The sequence below is a fragment of the Otolemur garnettii genome, unplaced genomic scaffold (assembly GCF_000181295.1).
Source record: "Otolemur garnettii isolate 467f Iridium unplaced genomic scaffold, OtoGar3 scaffold00099, whole genome shotgun sequence".
Taxonomy (NCBI): domain Eukaryota; kingdom Metazoa; phylum Chordata; class Mammalia; order Primates; family Galagidae; genus Otolemur; species Otolemur garnettii.
Window position 1 is genome coordinate 4,681,535 of NW_003852494.1, and position 20,594 is coordinate 4,702,128.

Genomic DNA, 20,594 nt, shown 5'->3' on the forward strand with positions numbered 1-20,594 from the left:
GTTCAGCTTGGGTCTATCCACAGCTCACCCAATACCAAACTAAGAAATTCAGCACCAAGTTCAGCTCTGCCTAGCCTGAGGCTCATAGCCTGAGATACTGAGGTCAGGATTGAAGTTGACGTTTGTTCTCTGGCCACAAAGGGAAGTTGCAGAAATGGAAGGGAGGCAGTTGTTCATGGCCGGCACTAAGCTCACCAGCCAGTGAGTTTCAATAGGCTGGGAGACACCAGATGCAGGAGCCCATGGCCCACTTTCCTTCCTCTCTCACATCAGGCTGTCTCTGGCCACTGTCCCTTGGGGGATTTGCCCCTCACACCCCTATGCCACCAGTGTGGATGTTCCCACCAGTGTGAACTGGCACCTCCTGAGGGCGATCTGCTTGGTGGGAGAAGTGGACGCTAAAGGGAAAGACATTGCAGGTTTAAGGGAATCAGATTTGGGCTTCAAAGCTGCCTTTGATTTGCTGTGTGACTCTGAGCAAGTCATTTAGCCTCTCTGAACTTCAGTTTACTGCCCAGTAAAATGGAGCCAGTATAAGAACTGGCTCGGAGAATTGCCAGGAGCCTAAACACATCATCTATGCAGTCTTAAGGCAGTACTTAGCTCATCATAAGATGCAATTTATTGTTATGTTTAGTTCTATGGCCTTGGATAAGCTGCTTGACCTCTCTGAGTCTCAGTTTCTCTATCTGGAGAATGGGAACAATGGGCACAGACTTCATAGGACTTTAAGTAAATGAGGTCATGACTTAAAGGCCTCAGCAGGGTCCCTGGAACATATGTGATGCATGCCCAGTAATAAATGAGTCACTGGGTGACTGTGGGCAGGGTACTCAATGGCTCTGGGCCTCAGTTTCCCCTCCCTGATCACAGCCTGGCCCAGAGGCTTGTACCTGTGTGATAGAGCCCTCCTTGAGCGGCCGTGGGGCCAGAGGCAGCTCTGGTGTGCGCCGCAGCTCCTCACGCGGAATCTCATGGATTGAGCGGCCTGCCTCTTTCACCGTGGCCACCAGACCCTCATGGGCCGGCTTCAGCTTCAGTGGGCCCAAGGCCTCCAATGGTCGGGTCTTGTAGGCCTCGGCTAGGTCCCGTGGGGGTGGCGGGGGAGGCGGTGTGCCCTCACGCTTTAGGAGCTTGGCCTCCCGCCGCAGGTAATCCTCCTGGGCCTCCACGTAGGACCGAGGGATCCCTGTGGGGGAGATGGGGCTGAGCCTAGGCACCTGCACCCCGTCCTGCCCAGCATGAACGAAGGCCTCCATGTCACAGTGTTGGAGCTAGACTGTTGGAGTTCAAATTCTCATTTGCTATGTGATCTGACTTCTCTTGCCACAGGGTTTCTATATATGAAATGAGAATGTGAATTGAAACCACTTCATCAAGTCATGAGCAGTCTACAAAATAACTAGGTAAAAAACACAGACTGCCTGGCTCAAGTAGTTGCCTCTGCCACTGACCAGCCACGCACGCTTCAACAGGCTGTCTGACCTCTGTGCACCTCCTACCATTGTACGTCCCTCACCAAAACAGTTCCATAACATAATAAGCACAGCACCTGGGTGGTGCCAGTTTGCTCCAGACCTACAGAGCAGAGGGGTGACAGGTGTATTTTGCTTTTTCTTTTTGTTTTTAGATGAACAAATACCCTTGTTCCATATTAGAAGTCTTTCTGTGTGTCTGAACGCTGAGTTCCCACAGATGGGTGCATCTCCTCCCCTCCCCCACCTGGTTTGACTAGACACCCCCCATGGGACTGCTTTAGCTGTCATGAGGGCACCCAGGGGCTGGATGCCACAAGGAGCAGAGGGCAGGATGGTACCTTGGGTGATGGACCCACGGATGTGGTGCTGTTCTTTGAGATGGTGAGGGCTGTGTCGCTCAGGTGGGATTGCGCGCCCCATGAGACCTGGGGAAGAGAGGGTACAGGCCTTGTTATGTGGGTCCCCAAGCCAGCACTGAGCAGACACGGGTCAGTCTGTAGCTACTGACCACCGTCTCTACACAATGACCGTGGCACAACAGGGACCAGGACCCAGCAAGGAAGCGTCCCCCCTCCTGAGCCCTGTGCTGTCTCCTAACTAAGCCTAGAAAACACAGCCTCAAAACCGGGGCCAAGCGTCCCACCGCCTGCCTTCACGGGGCACTGAGGAATGAGTCTCTCTTCAGTGCTGAGCCCCAGTAAGTGGGACACCCCTACCTTCAATGCTGGCTGAGGAGATGGCCCTGCTGACACGGCCTTCCATCATGTCGTAGGTGCGCTTAGGGGCACCTGTCTCATGGGGAGGGCCTGAGCTGCTCCTGCCGTCCTCCTTGGAGCACTGAGACACAGACATGCCACCTGGAGACCAGACAGTACACATTAAAGAGGCCATGCAGAACCCCTGACCACCAGATGATGAGCTTTTTTTGGGGGGGGGGGGTGTCTACATGGGTGGGAGAGGAAGGGTGAGCTGCCTGTACCCCAGAGCCTGGCCCTCTGGGCTGTTCTGAGTCTATCCACATGCACAGGCACTGAGATGTGGAATGAACATGTGCATGTGTGTAAGCAAAGACACACCAGCAGTGTGAAGCCCAGGGCAGAAATAACTCATTATGTGGGAGGTGTGTGCACACATGTGTGGGGTGTGCCCAGTGGTACATGGCTTTGCACATCACACACAGAAACCTGTCTGTGGCTATAAGCATACAAATGCGTATGCACCCTAACCCAGGCATGCAAGAGACAAGTGAGAAGGGGGATGTGAAGGTCTCCATAGCAGAGGTGGTATCGCCAAGCTGGCATGAACCCAGAGGGGCCTTGCAGAGGAGCAGAGGATCTGAATAGACAGGAGGCTGCCCCAGGCAGGCAAAGGCAGAGTCTTGCTGAGCAGGCCAGGGCTCCCCTTGGGGAGTCCTTCTGCCCAACAATCAGCTGCTGGTGAGTGGGACAGCCCTGCCCACAGTCCTTTCCAATTCCTACTACCTCACACCTGGACAGAGGCCACTTAGCACCAGGTACCAGGAGCACAGGAGAGTTTAAAGCCCTCTGATTAAAATGTGATACACTTAAGATCTCCAACGACTCAATCCCTGGTCTGCACTCCTAAAAGTGATATTCTACTCAGGGACCTCTCCATACAAGCCCGTCCCATCAGCCATTCTCAGCTCCTGCCTACCCCCACCCTGGACACTCAGTCCAGGGGCACCTGATGGCCTGTCCCCTAGATGGTCTCTCCTTGGCAGCAGAGAGAGGTACGTCCCTAAGCCTCATGGTACCACATCCATTTCCCAGGACTGGGGAGGGGACTACTGGGTGAAAATGGGGCAGAGGCAGATGGAGAGAAGATGGTACCCTCGGGAGGAGAGGCAATTTCAGATCCCACAGCTGCCAGCACTGAGAGGGGTGCATTAGAGGCTTTTATCTCCACACCCCTGGGTGCCCAAGCCTGCCAGGAAATTCACTTTCTTAGCACTTGACTGCCTTAACTCCTTCCTCTCTGGAACCAGAGCCTGGGCATGGTAGGAGTGGAGAGTCACTCTGGCCATCATCCCTTCATGCCCAATGAGAGAGCATGGACTATGTTGGAAATGCAGGGCTGAGGGCCTGGGGGGTGTGAACCCAGACTGCTTCTGATCTGGGCCTCAGTTTCCCCACTACATTCCTACCGAGGCTAGCCACAAAACTGTTTCGGTCACCACCTATCAGATCATGCTTCCTGGTCTCACCCCAGCCCTGCCTCTCTCTGATGCCTCCTCAATGAGCCATACACCCTCCTCCCCTGATCCCTGGCCTCTGGTTCTCTTATAGGGGAAGGATGGTGGCCACACAAAAGGACCGCGGGATGTGGCTGTACCAGTTTCATCCTTAAAATGGGGAAAACAAACCCTTTCTGTCAGCTTTCAACCACACCAGGCTGACAGTAGGGGCACCAAATCTCCCAGACTTACTTTTCAAATACATCTGGCTATCTTTTACCTCCATCCCATTTTCAGGGACCCTCTTGACCCTCTTCCTTTTTTTTTTTTTTTGAGACAGAGTCTCACTATGTCACCCACAGTAGAGGGCCATGCCATCATTGCTCACGGCAACCTCAAACTCTTAGGCTTAAGCAATTCTCTTGCCTCAGCCTCCCAAGTAGGTGGGACTACAGGCTGCAATAGTTGCAATGCCCAGCTATTTTTTGGTTGGAGTTGTCACTGTTGTTTGGCAGGCCCAGGCTGGATTCGAACCCACTAGCTCCGGTGTATGTGGCTGGTGCCCTAGCCGCTAAGCTACAGGCACCAAGCCCCTCCTCCTCTCTTGACCAACTCCAGGCCTATGACCTAGTGGATAACTGAGCTGGACGGGGCAGGTTTTGGCAGCTCAGAGTCAACATATCCCTTCTTATTTGCATCTCCTATGTGCATCCCAAGAGTTCTCTGCAGGTGGGGACTTTGTCTGCTTTAGTCCCTGCTGTGTCCCTGGTCCCTGGCAGAGGGTTGGCTCCATTACCAAGTGACCAAATCAGAGGTCACAGTGCATAGGAAGGTCATACAGGGGAAGGGAAGGGAGAGAAGGGCTGGGCTGCCCCACTGATGCCTCGCAGCCATCACAGAGAACGTCCTGGCAACTCACCCTCATAGGACAAGACGTGGCCTTTCTTGCCCTCGTAGATGACATGGCCCTTGGGCAGGCCATCCTCCCGGCTACGCTCCAGGCGACTCGGGCTGTCCTCGCCAATGATCCTGGTGATGGTGCCCTTGTACAGGACATCGGCCGGAGTGCCCTGCAGGTGCACAGCAGTGAGCACCCGCGAGGCTGCCACTAAGCACCCTCACAACCCACATCTACAGGCACATGTGCATGTACACACGTGCACTATCCCATAAGGTGAGGCAAAGCCCACCAGGACACAATAGCACAGAACAAAACATCAGGAATATTAGGAGTAAGTGTCCCTTATCAAGTACCTGCTGCTGCCGGACCAAAGCTGCTCTGAGCACTTTCCATAGGACAACTCATTTAATCCCTCAAACAGCCCTAGGCAGGGAATATTTAGTATGCCTATTTCAGATTGGGAAACTGAGGCACAGAACAGTTAGGTGACTTCACCCAGGGTCACCCAGCTAGCAAGGGACAGACCTGGGATCTGTGTCTCCACCACCTACTCCTATAGGTTTTAACTTCTCAGAGCCTCAAAATATAACCATCAATAAACAGTAATTGGTGGGGACACTGGGATTCTGGCTCCTATGCTGCATGTCACACACTTGACAAAGACTCAGGTTGGGGAAGACACCAGAAATTTTGGTTCCAAGCCAGAGTTTCTTGACCTTGGCACTATTGACAACTGGGTGAAGGCCCTTCTTTACTGTGGGCCTGTCCTATGTGTTGGTGGCATCCCCAGCCTATGAGATGACAGTAGTGCACATTCCCCCAATTACTGTTCCATCCCAGAGTTGTGATAATCCAACTCTCCCTAAATAGCTGAGATCCACTGCCTTGAAAGGAGTGAGCTCCCTGTTGAGGGACACGTTTAAGCTGAGAGCGGGGGGCCAGGCAGGGTAGCATTCTTGCCTTGGGTGATTTCCATAAACACAAGCGTCAAACAGAAGCTTCACCACCGCCTTGCTGTGTGACCTTCATCAAATCACCTCATTCTCTGAGCCTCAGTCCACACATTTACCAAAACAGCATCGATTGCAAAAGGCACCTGGCACAAAGTATCCCCAAATCCTGATGTCCCTTTTCTCTGATTCCAGGAGCAGATTCAATGATGTGGGGTGCCCCAAACCCATGCCCAGTGAGCCCTGTGTCTCCTGTTGGACTTACTTGTGTACTAATTGCGCAATACAGATGGGCGTTAAGTGAGGTGACTACTCTGGAGCAGCCACCTCTCTCATCAGGGTGGGAAAAGTCCAGTGTTCTCCTCCCAGAAGCAACTGATATGAGAACACCTGCCTGTGTGTCTTGGTTGACATCAGTGGTCACGTGGGAAGCAGATTGTATTGGGGATATCAGTGGCTTCCTAAAAAGCACCATAAATGATAAACAGGGGTTCTCACTGGTGACAATGAAGGCATCTGATGTCCTTGAGCTACTATATTGCAGAGGAGCTATCTTCTGTGGCACGAACAGAGGACAAAAACCCAGCTGGTGGCCCCTGTTCGTAGACAAACTCCCAGAAACATGGAAGCTTCTTCTGTCTGCCTAGTGTCTGCCTCCAGGAGGTGGGCCTGCAGCCTCTTGGTGTTGGCCCCAGTGGGGGTAAAGAGCCCTTAGGAGGTCAGGGATCCTCCACATACTTGAGCTTCCTGTGCTGGCCATAGAACCATGTGGTCCCTGCCTGCCAACACCTGCTTGGTTAATAAATGACTCTTCATGTGTGTGATCCAAGCACTGATTTCATCACGATCTCGTAGGAAGACTGTGAGAATGGTTGGCCCTCACCTACCTCATACATTTTGGCAGCTGCCATCATGATATGACCTAGATGTGGGTGACCTAGATGCTGTGGGTCATGGCCACCTAGAGACCTGCGGAAGATGCATGACTAGGAATGTCAAATATTGATCTTGCATCCCTAAACATCATGAGAATGACTCTCCTAGAACTACCATCATCAAAGGAAATTGAGTCAGGGCAGGCAGCTCCCTGCCTTGCGGAGTGTGTGGTAGAGTTGGCATCCAAGTGCCTTTGGCCTGTCTTTTGTCCCAAGCATATATTCTTTGCACTCAGCACAGCTGCCTCTGAAAGCTTGTGATTTCAAAATCTATAGATTTCAGAGAAATACAGAGCTCAAAGGGCCTCCCCTGTGCTGGGATCTGCAGCTCGTTGGGTCAGAAACAACTCCCTATGGACCATCCTGTTGCTCAGGTTTCTACTGTGAACATGCATGCGTGTGTGTGTGTGTGTGTGTGTGTGTGTGCGCGTGTGCACAAATGTGTGGGCTCCTTGTTCTCTGCCATGGTGCTCTAGGACCACATACACCTGGCAGTAAACACTGGGTCTACCATTCACCAGCTGCACATGTCAGGAAATCTGTTGCCTCTCAGTCTTTGCACACGCTGTTCTCTCAGAATGCTGTTCCTGGGATTCTAGCATGGCCTGCCCTCTTGATTTCTCCTGCCCATGGCTGACATGTCACCTCCTTGAGGTCACCCCTCATTTGCCTGTCTAAGCCATGACCCTAGCCATGGTATTTTGCCCACTTCCAAGCACATGATACTCTGAAATCACCCTGCTCCGTGTTCACCTGCCTACTTATCTTGGTCTGCTTCCTCCCACTACAGGTCAGCTGCTCACAGGTGGTGAGTTTCAAGTTCTGTTTGGCAGCCTTAGTGCCTGACTCCACGCAGATAAGATGAAGGTTCATGGAGCAAACTGCTCTGCCCTGGTTGTCACCCATCTACTGAGGGAGGTGGGGTGAGGATGGGGGAACATGAGACAGGCTGGTCCTGTGCTAGACCCACCCCCATCCTTCACGCCACACCCGCTAGACACCTACGTGGGTGATGGAGCCTCGGTAGGTGATGGGGCTTTCCGGAGGCACCCGTGTGCTAGGAGTGCCTTTGGTGATGCTCCCGCCAGGAACTGAGCTCAGAGCTGTCCCTGTAAGACACAAAACATGGGGGCTCAGGAGGTGTCTGTGGTCCTTCCCCAAGCCCTAGTCCTGGAGACCCACAACTCTGGCTTGGGGTCTCAATGCAGAGGGCTCCTCTGCTCCTCAGTGAAAGAGATCATTGTGAACAGATGATACTTCCCAGCAGGTTTTGGATAAAGGGTCCTGGTCCTACCTTGACTATCCAAGGAGTAGGGGGTAGATGCCGGGGACACAGAGCAGAAGGGCCCTCACCTCTCAGCACAGATGTCTCCTGGGCTGTGGGGACCCCCAGGCTCTCCGGTGGCCCAGCTTGGCCCCGAGGGGACAGCTGCTCCTGCTTCACTGCGCTGAAAGGTGCTGAGGACCAGAGAGGGGCAAGTCATATGTGGCCGGGCAGGGACACAGAAGGTTTGCCCCACCCTGCCTGACCCGAGCCAGGAGTCTGCAAGGGGATGTGATGTGCCAACCTGCCCCCACGTTCTAGTCAGCACAGCTGGGGGGCCTCCCAGCTACCACCCAGAATCCCATGGGCCGAGATGCCCCACCCCCAAACAGGACAGGAAGAGCCAGGCCTGGCCATGCAAGTGGGCCCAGGGTCCTTACCCAGTTTCTTGGGGTCCATGGCCAGGGGTAGTCCCATAGTGATAGGGCCCACAGGGGCCTTGGCGTGCTCTGAGTATGGGACGTGGAGTTGGACTGACATTCCCTGTAGAGGCAAGAAATGGGGTCACCTCCCTGCTCCTCTTGGATCCTCTACCACAGGCCTGAAGGCCCCTAAAGCATGTGGGTCAGAGTCCTGGCACTGCAGTCCAGCCATGTGATATGAACAAGTCAACCCCTCTCCTGAGCCTGGGTCCCCTCCCCTTGAAGGGGGGGCCATCGTCATCTAGTGGTTTGAAGGAAATTGTGCACAGAAGCGGCTGGGGCCAACATGCACATCTGGCCTCCAGTTGCACCAGTGATGCCAGCAGCTCAGGGGGCTGGGGGGTGAAAGTGTAGAAGGCCTGGAACTGTGCAGCCCCCACGTGCTAGCTACTCTGCTAAGCCCTTTGTGTCTCCTGTATTTGCACTTCCATTTTGCAGAGAGGGAAACTGAGGCACAGAGAGGTTAAGTAACTTGAGGCCTCACGATCTGGTTCTAGAGCTTGTGCTCTTGATTGTCCCATCGAGTGACCACCCAAGGACAAGGTTCTGAGTACCCAGGGTAGCCCCAAGCCTACTCAGACCTCAGACTGCCAGGATGAACCTGACTCAGACCCCCAGGAGCCTGCTCTCCCCCCATACTCATGGGTCCCATTTCTCCCACTTTGTGGTTGGGAAAACTGAGCCCCCAAGAGAGAAGGAGCAGCTCCCCAGGTGTCTGGCTGCATGGCTGCTCCAGGTCTGCCCTCACCTGGGAGATGGCACCCATCTGTCGCTCGAGGACGCTGGGGTGCTTGGCAGAGGAGATGAGAGGAGGTGGGTTGGAGATGGTAGGTGGGCGTGGCAGGACAGCCCGGGTACTGTCATGGAGGCCCAGGGGCAGCGGGTGACCTGTAGGGTACACATCGGTCCATAATGGTGCCCCAGGGGGCCACCCTGGCATCTCTCCTGTCCTGCCCAGGTGGGTCCTCTCCCCAGGCCCCTCAGCTGCCCTGCCCAGTTCTATCACTACCCCAAGGAGGCTACCCTCCACCTAGATGAGTTTCCCCATGTCTACTTTCTCTCCCAATAATCCCTTCCTAGTAACCAAAGGGATATTTCTAAAGTTGGCTGGTTCACACCCTCCCCCTGCTATAAACCTTCCATGATTTCCCACTAACCTCAAGGGATAAAACATGGGATAAAATGTGAACCTCTGACACAGCTTTCAGGTTCATGACTTGGCCCCTGGGGTCTTCCTGGGCACTAGGCTTCTGAAGTTACTGGGCTTCGTCTGCTCTTTTCTGCCTCTGGACCTTTGCACATGCTGTTCCCCCTGCCTTTTCCTGTAATTCTCCTGGATCCCTTAGCCCAGTCACCCTTCAGGGTCTGCCTAGGATGGTGTTTGCCAGCATTATGTCTGTGTCACCTGTGGCTCTGCCACTTTTACAGCTGGTGAGGCCCAGCAGGACTGGGGACCCAGAAGGGCCCTTAAGCCCAGCCTCATGGTGTCTGTGAACTAAAGCAGCCTCCTCTAGGCTTTTCTACCATCCACCCATCCTCTGAGCCATCGCTGGAATGCAGAGCTCTCACTCTTAGCCTGCCCCTCATGATTGCTGAAGTTCCTCCTATGGCTCCCTATTGCCAACTGCTTCAGTCCCAGTAATGGACGTTTCTCAAATATCAAAAGACACCCTCTTCTCCCTCCACTGACCAGGCCAACCTTCCCACTGAGTCCCACCAGACCCTAAGGCCCTCCTCCATGCAGTTCTGAGCCAGTGCAAACAGTTGGTGCCCAATAACTTTGTACTAACTGACACAATATAGTGCTCAGGAGCCCAAGCTTGGGCTGAGTTACTCACCAGGTGGAGCGTAGGAGAAGGCTGAGGGGTCGGGGGCATGCGGGGAGGCCTTGATCACCTCACGGGTGGGCAGGGGGAAGGGGAGCCCCGAAGTCCAACAAGGGGGCTCCCCGGGCAGCTTCTGGGCCTCGGCCGCAAAGGCTGGGAAGAACGCAGGCTTCTCTGCTGAAGGCACCAGGCAGGGAAGTCAGGCCACATTTGGACACCAGCCCTAGCTGACCTGCCCAAACCATGCCCTCCCTACAATTACAGTGCTGGCTTTGGGCAGGGGTGGAGGTTGTGGCCAGCACTAGCAGGGGCCTGGAACCTGTACTCCTCTGGGAAGCCTCACACATCCACCCGCCTGGGTGCCACTCTGCCTCTGTACTGCTGGGCTCAGCATGGGGGTGTCTCATGGCCTCTGAGGCCACCGGCAGCCCCTGAGGACAAGGATGGCACCCTCCAGCTTTGGCAACCCCACAGATACCACCAGCCTGGGGCTCATCCACTGCCTGATGCTGTAAACGCACTTTTACTGGAGCACGGTCACATCTGTCTGTTTATTTACTGTCTACAGCAGAGCTGAGCAGTTGCAATGCAGACCGTCTGGCCCACAAAGCCTAAAATATTTACGACTTGGCTCTTTACAGGCTAAGTTTGCTGACCTGTGCTCTGTGTAGTGCTGAGAGGTCAGAGTGGCCCGCCTGCTGCGTGTGTGCATGTGCTGTGGTCGGGAACATCCTCAGTGCCAGGTGCTATGCTGAGGGCCTCCCAGTCAGCTTGGGCAAAGACTGCCGCCAGACCCTTTACAGAGGGGAAACTGAGGTGCAGACACAAGGACTTGTCTAAGATCACCCACAAATATTTGGCCACATCAGGATTTGAACTCCACGTGGCTGCAAATAACACAACTAGGAGATGCAGACTCACCCAGGGCCTCCATGGGTGGGTGTGTGTCTAAGTGTATTAGCTCATGTACTCTCAGGGTACCCACGAGGAACCAGCTGTGAATTTCTCCATCTTACAGATGGTGAATAGAGGCTTAGGGAGGTGAAGTCACCTGGTCAAGGACCTTAGATAGCTTTGAACCCAGGCAGCTAGGCTGCAAACTGTGGCCTTATCCCTAACTGCCATGCCACACTGCTGAGAAAAGAGGAGTAGTGAATGGCCTTGGGGTCTTAGGCCTGGGGATGCCCTACAGACACAGCCAGGGGCCCAGGGGCTCAGTTCTCCCGTCATGCCCTCTTCTTGCTGGCTTCTCATGCTTGGTTAAAATCTAACCTAAGCTCTGATCCTCTTCCTAAGGTCTGATCCTAGGGGCAGGTCACTGGCTAAGAAGCCAGGCAGAGATACAATGGGAATGACAGAGCCCTCTGGTCCATAGGACAGGATAGGAGGCAGGGGTCATCTCTTGGGCCACCTCTAGAGGAAGGAGGTTCTGAAGGCTGTTCAGCATGTGTCAGGAGAGTGCTAAGACTGACTAGTGGGCATGGCATCAGGAAGCAGATGGCTGTGCTGGGTAATCTACAATTCTCTCCTAGGAGAGATGGAGTTTTCCCCAAACTTGTGCCCTGGCAAAGTGGATGGCACACAGCAGGAGGTCACAGATGCAGAGAGTTAAGTTTCAACTGGCCCCCAGCAGAGACACCTCTACAGATGCCCTAGGCCTGGCTCATCTGGCTGCCTAGACCTAAGTGCGCCTGGCTGCTCCCTCCAGCTTAGCTCTGGAGAGCTGGGGTGGGGAGGTGGGGGGAACTCAATGCTGGAAGGGAAACTTGGGGCTGGGCCAGGCTGGGCTGGCAGCCGAGAGCCTGGAGAGACAACCTGTTCCTCCAGCTGGGCCCCATGGAGCCTGAGGGACCTGCTTGGCTGGGCTGCTGTGTGTGGGCGCCAGGGGCAGAGGAGGCTTGCTTCCTGAGACCAGAGAGGCAGCGCTGGGTGTCAAGTCCATGTGTGTCCCCAAGGGAGCAGAGCTGCAAGCCAGACTGCTTGAGAGAGGCACACAGTGCCTGACGCCAGGTGCAATGGCCCCATGAGGAACAAATCCAGGAAACAGCACAGGCCTCGGCCGCATCAACGGGCCGAGTGCCAACCTCAGGCACTGCTGGCTGGTGGCTTCTGCTCCCAGGACAGGGGCCTGCAACCTGGCTCGGCAGCACTTGACTGGCCCTGTGTGGTTCCAGCCCGGTCAGATCCGACATCAACACCCAGCTCCTTCCTGGCCAGTGCCCCAAACCTGCGATGTCCTTCCATAGCCACACCCTGTGTCTCATACTCCATCCTGGACGAGGGAATGTCACCCTTATCATAGGTGTCCTGGTCCCAGTGAGACATCCCTACCCTCATCATCACCAGGTTTTGCTACCTTTGCCTCAGAAACAAATTCCCAACATACTCCTTCCTCCCGCTTTCTCAGCCACCTGCACAGCCTGGGCGGCCTCTGTCGCCAGGAGCTGCCCTGTAACCTCCTGCTTTTGCCCCAGACTCAACAATAACCAGAAAGAGATCTTTCCAAAATATAAATCAAATGACATCCCCTCATCCCCTAGCACTTAAAATCCTTGCAGTGGCTTTTGCTGGAGCCAAGACAAAATCCACTCTCTACTGTGGCCCACAAGGCCCTAACAATCTGGTCTCTACTTCCTTTTCCACTCTCTCTAGCCACAGCCACCTCCTGACTATGCCTCAAACACTCTAAGTATACTTCTGCTCCAGGGCCTTTGCACATGCTGTTCCCAGCAGCTGGCTTTTAGTCCCTTCCACAGGGGCTGTCCCTGGACTCACACCATGGCAGTCCTGCCCCCTCACCCCTTGTTTCCTGCAACCAGGAACAGTGGCTACAGGGAGGCAGGCAGGGCAGGTGGCCAACAGGTGCCTGGGCTAGCTGGCGAGGGGGTGGGGTGGGGGGGAGCGCGTAGCCCCAATGCCTGCAACGTGGCAACAGTAGCTGTTGCTTGCAGAGCTAATGTGGGAAAGGTGGCCCTGTGAGCACACAGGCTCAGAATTTCTTGGGCTTGGGGGGAGTGTGACAGAATTAGAAGATACAGAGCACAGAAACTATGCCCACCTGGCTCCTAACCTCATGCTTCACGAGGTGACAACAAAGTCTGCGACAGGGCAGCTGCTGTGACACTGCTGTTTCGGGACTCATACCTCTGGATCCTTGACCCAAAGACCTTGGCTCATTCACTTCACCTGCCCCATACTGCAGATGGCTCCAGGTGCACAAATGCCCCATCCTGCTGTTGGCCCCCACTCCCCAGGCCCCTGCTGCCCGGATGCACTTACCCTCCTTGTCAGCGGGGGGTGCAGGGCTTCTACTTTTGCCTCGAGGGCTATTGCTGGACTGCTGCAGGGTGTCGCCCTCTGGCTGCAGGTGCTGAGGTGGCAGTGGGGCAGGGGGAGCTGGCTTAGGGGGGGCTGCTTCATCCCGGGGGGACTCGTGGACTTTGGTGACCTGCTGAGGGAAGCCAAGAGAAATGAGTGTCTATGTATAATATCTAAAGGTGACAGAAGTTGGAGGGACCAGCTGGAAACCAAGGCTCAGAAGAGCCAGTGTATGTTCAAGGTCCCAGGCAGGAGCAAGTGGGTAGGTGGGCAGAGAGCACACAGGGCTGCCTAAGGAGGTGGCTGTGCCTGGCCCAGCTTTGCCCAGTGAGGGGCAGGAGGCCAGAACCCACCGTTAAGCTTCTCTACTCTGGCTCCTTCCCTGTACTCCAAACTGTCTGGGTCTTGAAGATCAGGACTGAGAACGCCAATATGCCGGCTTCAGGGAGCAGGCAATGCAGCCTGGCACACCCTGGGTATACCCTGATTGACAGTCCAACATGGTCAATTTGGGGTCTTTACCCTGGACCCACCTGCTCAGAGGGAGCACCCCAAAGAGGCTGGCCAGGAGAATCTTCTAAGAGGCCTTCCACAAGGGCCCCAAGATCAGATCTGCTGGGTTCCACCCTTCTCTGGCTGAGATGCTGCTATAGCCTGGGATGGAAGGACTTCCTACTCCCCATGGCCCAGCATCTGGTCTAGGGACTCAGCGAGACCCTTAGGGGAATGGGGAGGAGCTTGGCTGGCTTCAAGGTGCTAGAAGAGGGGCAGGATGGAGGGGATCTGTAGGCATAGCTGCCCACCCCCACCCAGGTCCCACCTAGTGCCCGCCTGCTCTTTCAGCGTCAGCTCATCTCCATGGGGACTTCTCTGGGCAACAGGAGCGGGAAGCCTAGGCTGCAGGTGCAGGCGCCACCCCCTGCCTGCCAGGCTGCTGCTGTCTCAGTGAATATGAAGTCAAGGTCAGAGTGGGCTCTGCAGGGGGGCTGGGGTGCAGACACTCACAATGGGGGGGATGGCAGCCGCCCGCTGCTTCAGCTGCTTCAGGTCCAGTGGCTTCTGGGGTGAGGTGTTGGCTCTGGGGTCGCTGGCTGGGGTGAGGAGGCTGGGCCTCGGGGACAGCAGCCTGAGGGGAACAAGCGTCAGGCCAGCTGCAGGCACGGCTGGCTCTCCCGGGGGCCCGTCTCATGCCCTGGACGATGGTGCTGAGGCCCTGAGAGGGGAGGTGACCATCTCTCCTGAGGAACCAGACCAGGATTCGGGGGCATGTGGGGGAAGAGGGAAGCCCCTCCCTCCCTTTTCTGGTCCCCAAAGGCCCAGTGAGGGGCGAAGACAAATCTTGGCCCAGAGCCAGCTGGGCATGGCCCAAGGCCTAGGCTGGGATCAAACACCCCTCAAGACAGCCTCAGGCAAGGAAAATCCCAGACTCAGGACCTACACCACACGTGGCCCTCTGGGAGCTGCCAGGAAGACAAAGAATCAACGAGATTAAGGCATAGTGAGATTAAGAGATTTAGTGAGAGATTATTCATCACTCAAACCTGAGAGGCCTGGGTGCCAGGGTAGGGCCTCGGGCATGGAGCCAAGTCCACTCTGTTGTCTGGAGGCGGGAGCTGGGTATTGACCCTCAGCCAGAAGCCCTCCCACATATCAACTGCTTACTTAGGGGGTAAAGGCAAATGGGCTGCAGGCTTGGCATGGAGGGGCTGGAGTGCATGTCCCCTACAGCAAGAGCAAGTGCCAGTCCTTCCCTCTGCCACTAGGAGGCAGAACCAGAGACCTACATGGGGCAGAATCTGCCCAGGGGTGTGACTCTCACACTGATCAGTGGATGCCTCGTCCTTCAGGAAGCCTTCCAAGATTCTTAGAATCCCAGTACTGGGTACGGGACCTAGCAAAATCCCCTTCTGTCACAAGGTCTCTGAGGGCAGCAATTGGGTCTGCCCCAGCCTGGGAGCCCATCACCTCCCTAGTCCATGACTCCATCCAACAACCCGCGTCTGCTGAGCACAGAGCAGAACTGGCCCCGAGCCTGGGGCATATGGAGGGGGTACAGAATCCAGACTCTGCCCTAAGGCTCCAGGGCTGGCTAACAGACTTCACAGCACAAAAGAGGACACAAGCTGGGGGCCTGGAACTCGGCCACAGGGCAAAAGGCAGGTGCTGAGGCATGGCCCCTAATGTGTGATGTGACCACAGGAGCTGGTGCCACATGCAGACGAGGGCACAGCCACTGCCCTCAAGGTAAGAGCTGTGACAGTGACGACCCAGGCCCCAGCTGCCAGTGTGTAACGCCCAGCAACAAGGAAAACATGCATCTTTCCTGCCGCGGGCACATGACAAGCCAACCCTGCAGGTACCAGCCTCCTGCCCGCATCTGCCACACGCTCAGTGGAGTGGGGAGAGAAGAGACAGACTTCGTGATGCCTGCTGTGGCTGCCCACAGTGCCCAGGTGGGGCCAAGACAGCAAGGTCACCCTGATTTCTGCAGGTGCCAACAGTACCACACAAGCACCCTCCCTCCTAACCTTCCCACCTATCTAGATCCCAGACCCAGGCCCAAACAATACAGTTATCACCTATCCCAGCTGTATTCTACCTGCCTGTTTCACTGCCACTACTTCCACCCCTCAATCAGGGCACATTCATAAAGTTAAGTTTAAGAAAGGATTCTGCAGCCATTGCAAAACAGCCTGGTAGTTCCCAAAAGGCTAAACATATGCTACCCTATGACCCTGCACGGTCACTTCTAGGCATCTATACTCAAGATAAACAAAACGAAGGCCACACAAACACCTGCACACAAATGTCTGCAGTGGCACCGTTCACACTAGCCAGAAAGTGGAAATACCAAAGTGACCATGATGAACAGACAGATATGTTACGGTCTAGCCTCACAGTGGAATCTTATTCAGCCTTAAGAAGGAATGAGGCCCTGACACGTGTCACTGCACGAGTGAACGTGGAAGATGGGCTGGTGAGCCAGACACAAAAGGCGACAATGCTGTGCAATTCCATTCCCAAGAAATGTCCAGAACAGGCAAATCTATAGAGACAAAGGTGGGTGCCAGGGACTGGGGGGTGGAAAACTGTTACATAGAAAAAGAAGGAATACCCTATATCCTAGCCTTAATACAGGATTTCATATATCTACTGTATTTTTTCTATGGACAGTAAAAACGTTTATTTTATATATACGTAAAAATAGAAAAACACTGAAACATATATGCTTAAACTTTTGTACATGTGTGAATATGATTCTGTAGAGGTATAAAATATGAGTTTATACTACACCCACATGAAACAAAGCATCGATGTCCTATGCAGACTGTCTGTTGTCTGTGAGCTAGGGGCCTGTGTGCTCACTCCTTCCTTGGTTTCCCTGTGGCTCCTCATCACTTGAAGGGGCTGTCAGACTGCCAGGGCACCCACACAGAGGCCCCCTTGTGAGGCAGGAGCACGGGGAACAGAGCAGTACTTGACAGTGTTTTAGAGCCTTTTGATCCCAGCCAGACCCTCATGCAAGAAAGGCCATGCCTCCTACAAGAACCTGGGTTTAAACTCTAGTGCAGAATGAGGGTTCTAAGCCCCCAGGAGGAGTGGCTGGCTGATGCAGGAGGGGAGGAAGGTGGGGGATGCTCAGAGCAACCACCTCGAGGAGCACCCCTGGTGGTTTTGCCTCTTCCATGCTTTCTTTTCTTTCTTTCTTTTTTTTTGTAGAGACAGAGTCTCATTTAATCCCCCTCGGTAGAGTGCTGTGGCATCACACAGCTCACAGCAACCTCCAACTCCTGGGTTTAGGCAATTCTCTTGCCTCAGCCTCCCGAATTGCTGGGACTATAGGCACCTGCCACAATGCCCGGCTATTTTTTGTTGCAGTTCAACAGGGGCCGGGTTTGAACCCACCACTCTCGGTATATGGGGCTGGTGCCCTACCCACTGAGCCACAGGCACCACCCCCAAGCTTTCTTTTGAAGACAGTGCCTTTTATCTTCCTTCTGGAAGACAAAAGCTGGTATGGGCTCTCAAGGGTGCCAGGGCACCCCACCCTGGTGGCTGAAAGCTCAGGCTCTGGGTTCAAGTCCCCCTTTGACTGAGCAACTCAGCCAACTATGCCTCAGTTTCCTCATCTGTAACACAGGGAGGAAAGCACATGTGACTTCCCAGGCTGTCCTATGGGTAAGCAAGGGAACATTCGTGACCAACGCCTGGTGCTGGCCAGACCATGTTCTTTTTTTTCCTTTTTTCTTTTTTTTTTTTTTGGTAGTTTCTGGCCGGGGTTGGGTTTGAACCCACCACCTCCGGCATGTGGAACTGGTGCCCTATTCCTTTGAGCCACAGGCGCTGCCCCAGACCATCTTCTTATTCCTGTTTTTCTTCCCACTTTGGAAGGCTAGGGCTGGGGGAAGGGAATGGGGAGACAGGGTCTAGGGACATTTATCAGGAGCGTGCTGGGCCTATGACCGTGTGTCCCCAACTCCACAGAGCCCTGCCTCTGCCTCTCCTTGGTCACCAGACTGGGACAGTCCTTGTTGCACCCTAAGACTTGGGGGGGAAGGGCAGGCTGGCTTATGAACAAAGCATCTTCTGTCTCCCCCGGAGCCCTGAGACCAGGCTCTGACCCCTGACCCCAATCCATGGGGCCCTGCCCACCCATGAGGTCCTTTACTGCCCTCTCTTCTCCCTACTATTCATTCCACACCTTGCCATGGGCCTCTCTCTTGCCCACTGAACATAAACTCATGTGGCCACAGGGCCTTTGCACAGGCTGTTCTCTACTGGGCTGACAGTCCCTCCCATCATCATCTTCTAATGTCATCTTCTCAGCAAGGTACCCCCTATCTGCCCAGACCACTCTCCCCAACTCCCTGTGCCCAACCTCAAGTTCTCACTAGAATGCAAGTACCCTGGAGTCAGGGCCTTGTCTAGCCTGTTTCCACACCTAGAAATGTGCCTGGCACACACTGATGCCCAGTCAGTCATGTGTGCAGTGAAAAAACAAAGGACAAACTGCTGTTATGATTCTTTCAAAGTTCCAGGTGGACAGTAGGGGAGCCATACTCCCCCCTTTTGGAGTGATCTCTGAAGGGGGGGGGGGGGTCCCAAGCAGATCCAAGGGAAGGCAGCAAAGTTTTTACTATATGATCCCATGGGCCCAGCACTGGGCTGATGTTTCATGGGTATTAACTCAGTTCTGCAATAAGCCATCCCCGCTCATTTTATAGGTGGGAAAACTGAGGTTGGGGGAAGGGAATCCCAAGGCCAGCCCTGCCAAAAAGCTCCAAGGCACCTTCTCTAGGAAACGAGACAGGGGAGGGCAGGCAGGCTCAGAGTTTTGCAATCAAAGCCACTATCTCTGGTTGTCTGCCAAGAAAATTCCCAAGCAGATCTGCCTGGCAGAAAGTGCCAGAGAGCAAAAGTAGAATATGGCTTTCTCTCTCCTAGAATTGTCCAGGCAGGGGCCAGACGAGATTCATCTTGTGTCCATCCAGGAACACAGAGTTCACCCAGGTGGGGCTGCCAGGAGGGAAGGAGGGTAGTAGGTGGTTCACCATCACCAGAACCTGGGGGCGCCTGGGGGCCCACCTATCCCTCCGGCCCTCTGGCCCTCCCCAGGAGGCCCTGGCTGCTGGGGTGTACTCTGACGCATCTCACTTGCGTCCTCTGATGCCTGCCCAGCCCTGCGTGGTCATGGCCGGCAGAGAGAGAAGTGGCAGGTTGCCAGCCAGGAAGAGGTCAGCAGACTGGCCCAAGTCCAGCCTCATTCGCTGAGAGGGCAAGGCAGGCCCCAAGGGCGGAGGACCAGCCCCAGTCACACAGGGCGTGACAAACCAGGTGTCCTGACTCCCAGCCGAGGACTCCTGCTCCCCAGGGGCTGAAAGCCGGACTTCAGGCAGGAGGGTGGATGAACGCCAGGCCCAGCTGGGGAAAGGAAGGACACGTCCCTGGGTGGGGTGTCAGGAGAGAGGGTGGAAGGCTCAAAGTAGTCTGTGGGACATCAGGCCTGACCTGAAAAGTCTGGGGGACTATTAGGAGGATTCAAGCCAACCCTCTTGGCTCTTTGGCCTAAGCAGGCCTAAGGCCATGTGTACCCAAAACACAGACTCCAGGAGGTCACTTATCAATACGGCTGCCCTGTGAGCTCAGCACTCTTGCCGTGAGGGCAGAAACATGTGTTTCCATGATTCTGTCCCCATGGCTAGTAGAAGCAGGGTGGGGAGCTGTCTGCCTTGACCCCAGCACAGAAACCCTGGCTGTCCTCCCTCCCTGGCAGACTGGCTACACCATGAGCACTGTTTTCCGAGCTACGCCTGCTGGGCCAAAGGATCAGAAACTCTGCACTCTCAAAACCTGCCAGCCAGGCCTCTGCTCATCAGTGGACCCCCACTCACCCAGCTGAGGCTGTGTCAGCAGTGGTCCCCAGAGGCCCCCCAAACAAAGGAAGCAGGGGTACCTGGGGTTCACCTCCTTTTGTAGAATCTAACGAGATCCGGAGAGATCAAATGAATGAGTTCGGGTAAGTGTTACAGAACTCCCCACTTTAACATACTCTGAGGTGAATCCTGGGGCAAAGGAAAAAGACTCTGTAAAAACCCAAAGGTCAGATTTTCCTCCCTCACTCTGCCCGGAATTTTTCTAAGAGAAGAAAACAGACTGCACTGTTTTTAGTCAAAATAAAATGACCCGCCCACCCGGCTCACTAGAAAACAATTCCTCCAGCTGTCCAGATATGAGTGGGGACCAAGTATCCAAAGGGTCTGCCCCTGGCCACCCAGGATTAGCATGGGATTAAAGTCCTACTCTAACTTGGGTAGAAGGATGGCTTTGGTTCTGGACTGGGGACCTCAGGGTCCTGCAGCACTGTGCTGAAAACGGTTAAAACGCAGTGCATTCCCAGGATCACAGGGAGGGGCACCCAGGCCAGGAGCAAAGACAGGTGACCGACCCCAGGCACTGGGGCCAGGGCAGAGGCCCTTGGCTAATAGAAGAATCTCCTCCAGCCCCACACCTCCCCCTCCAGCTTCTCCAACATTGTCTACAGGACAAATACAGCCACCTCCTGAGTGTGCCTCTCTTAATCCACAGGGCAGCCAGCTGGCTGGTGTCAGAGGAGAAATCAACCCTGGCTCTCTTGGGCAGAAGCTCTCAAGGTTTCTCACAGCCGAAAACAAAATGTAGCCACTCCTGTGGACTGTGAAGCCCCTCCTCCCCCCATCATTCCAGACTCATTCTCACACTCCCACCC

General features: G+C 54.8%; 1 protein-coding gene across 1 annotated transcript in view; it reads right to left on the bottom strand.

The window, feature by feature from the left end:
• The window catches only part of NCOR2 (nuclear receptor corepressor 2), a 211,076-nt gene that overhangs the window by 16,376 nt on the left and 174,106 nt on the right, over positions 1 to 20,594 (bottom strand). Inside the window, exons 22-32 of the mRNA XM_023516824.1 lie at positions 14,354 to 14,474; positions 13,310 to 13,481; positions 10,043 to 10,207; positions 8,953 to 9,092; positions 8,163 to 8,265; positions 7,812 to 7,916; positions 7,464 to 7,567; positions 4,592 to 4,742; positions 2,195 to 2,335; positions 1,817 to 1,903; positions 894 to 1,189 (exon numbers count right to left, since the gene is read on the bottom strand). Coding sequence (XP_023372592.1) covers positions 894 to 1,189; positions 1,817 to 1,903; positions 2,195 to 2,335; positions 4,592 to 4,742; positions 7,464 to 7,567; positions 7,812 to 7,916; positions 8,163 to 8,265; positions 8,953 to 9,092; positions 10,043 to 10,207; positions 13,310 to 13,481; positions 14,354 to 14,474 — 1,585 coding nt within the window. The remainder of the gene's footprint in view (positions 1 to 893; positions 1,190 to 1,816; positions 1,904 to 2,194; positions 2,336 to 4,591; positions 4,743 to 7,463; positions 7,568 to 7,811; positions 7,917 to 8,162; positions 8,266 to 8,952; positions 9,093 to 10,042; positions 10,208 to 13,309; positions 13,482 to 14,353; positions 14,475 to 20,594) is intronic.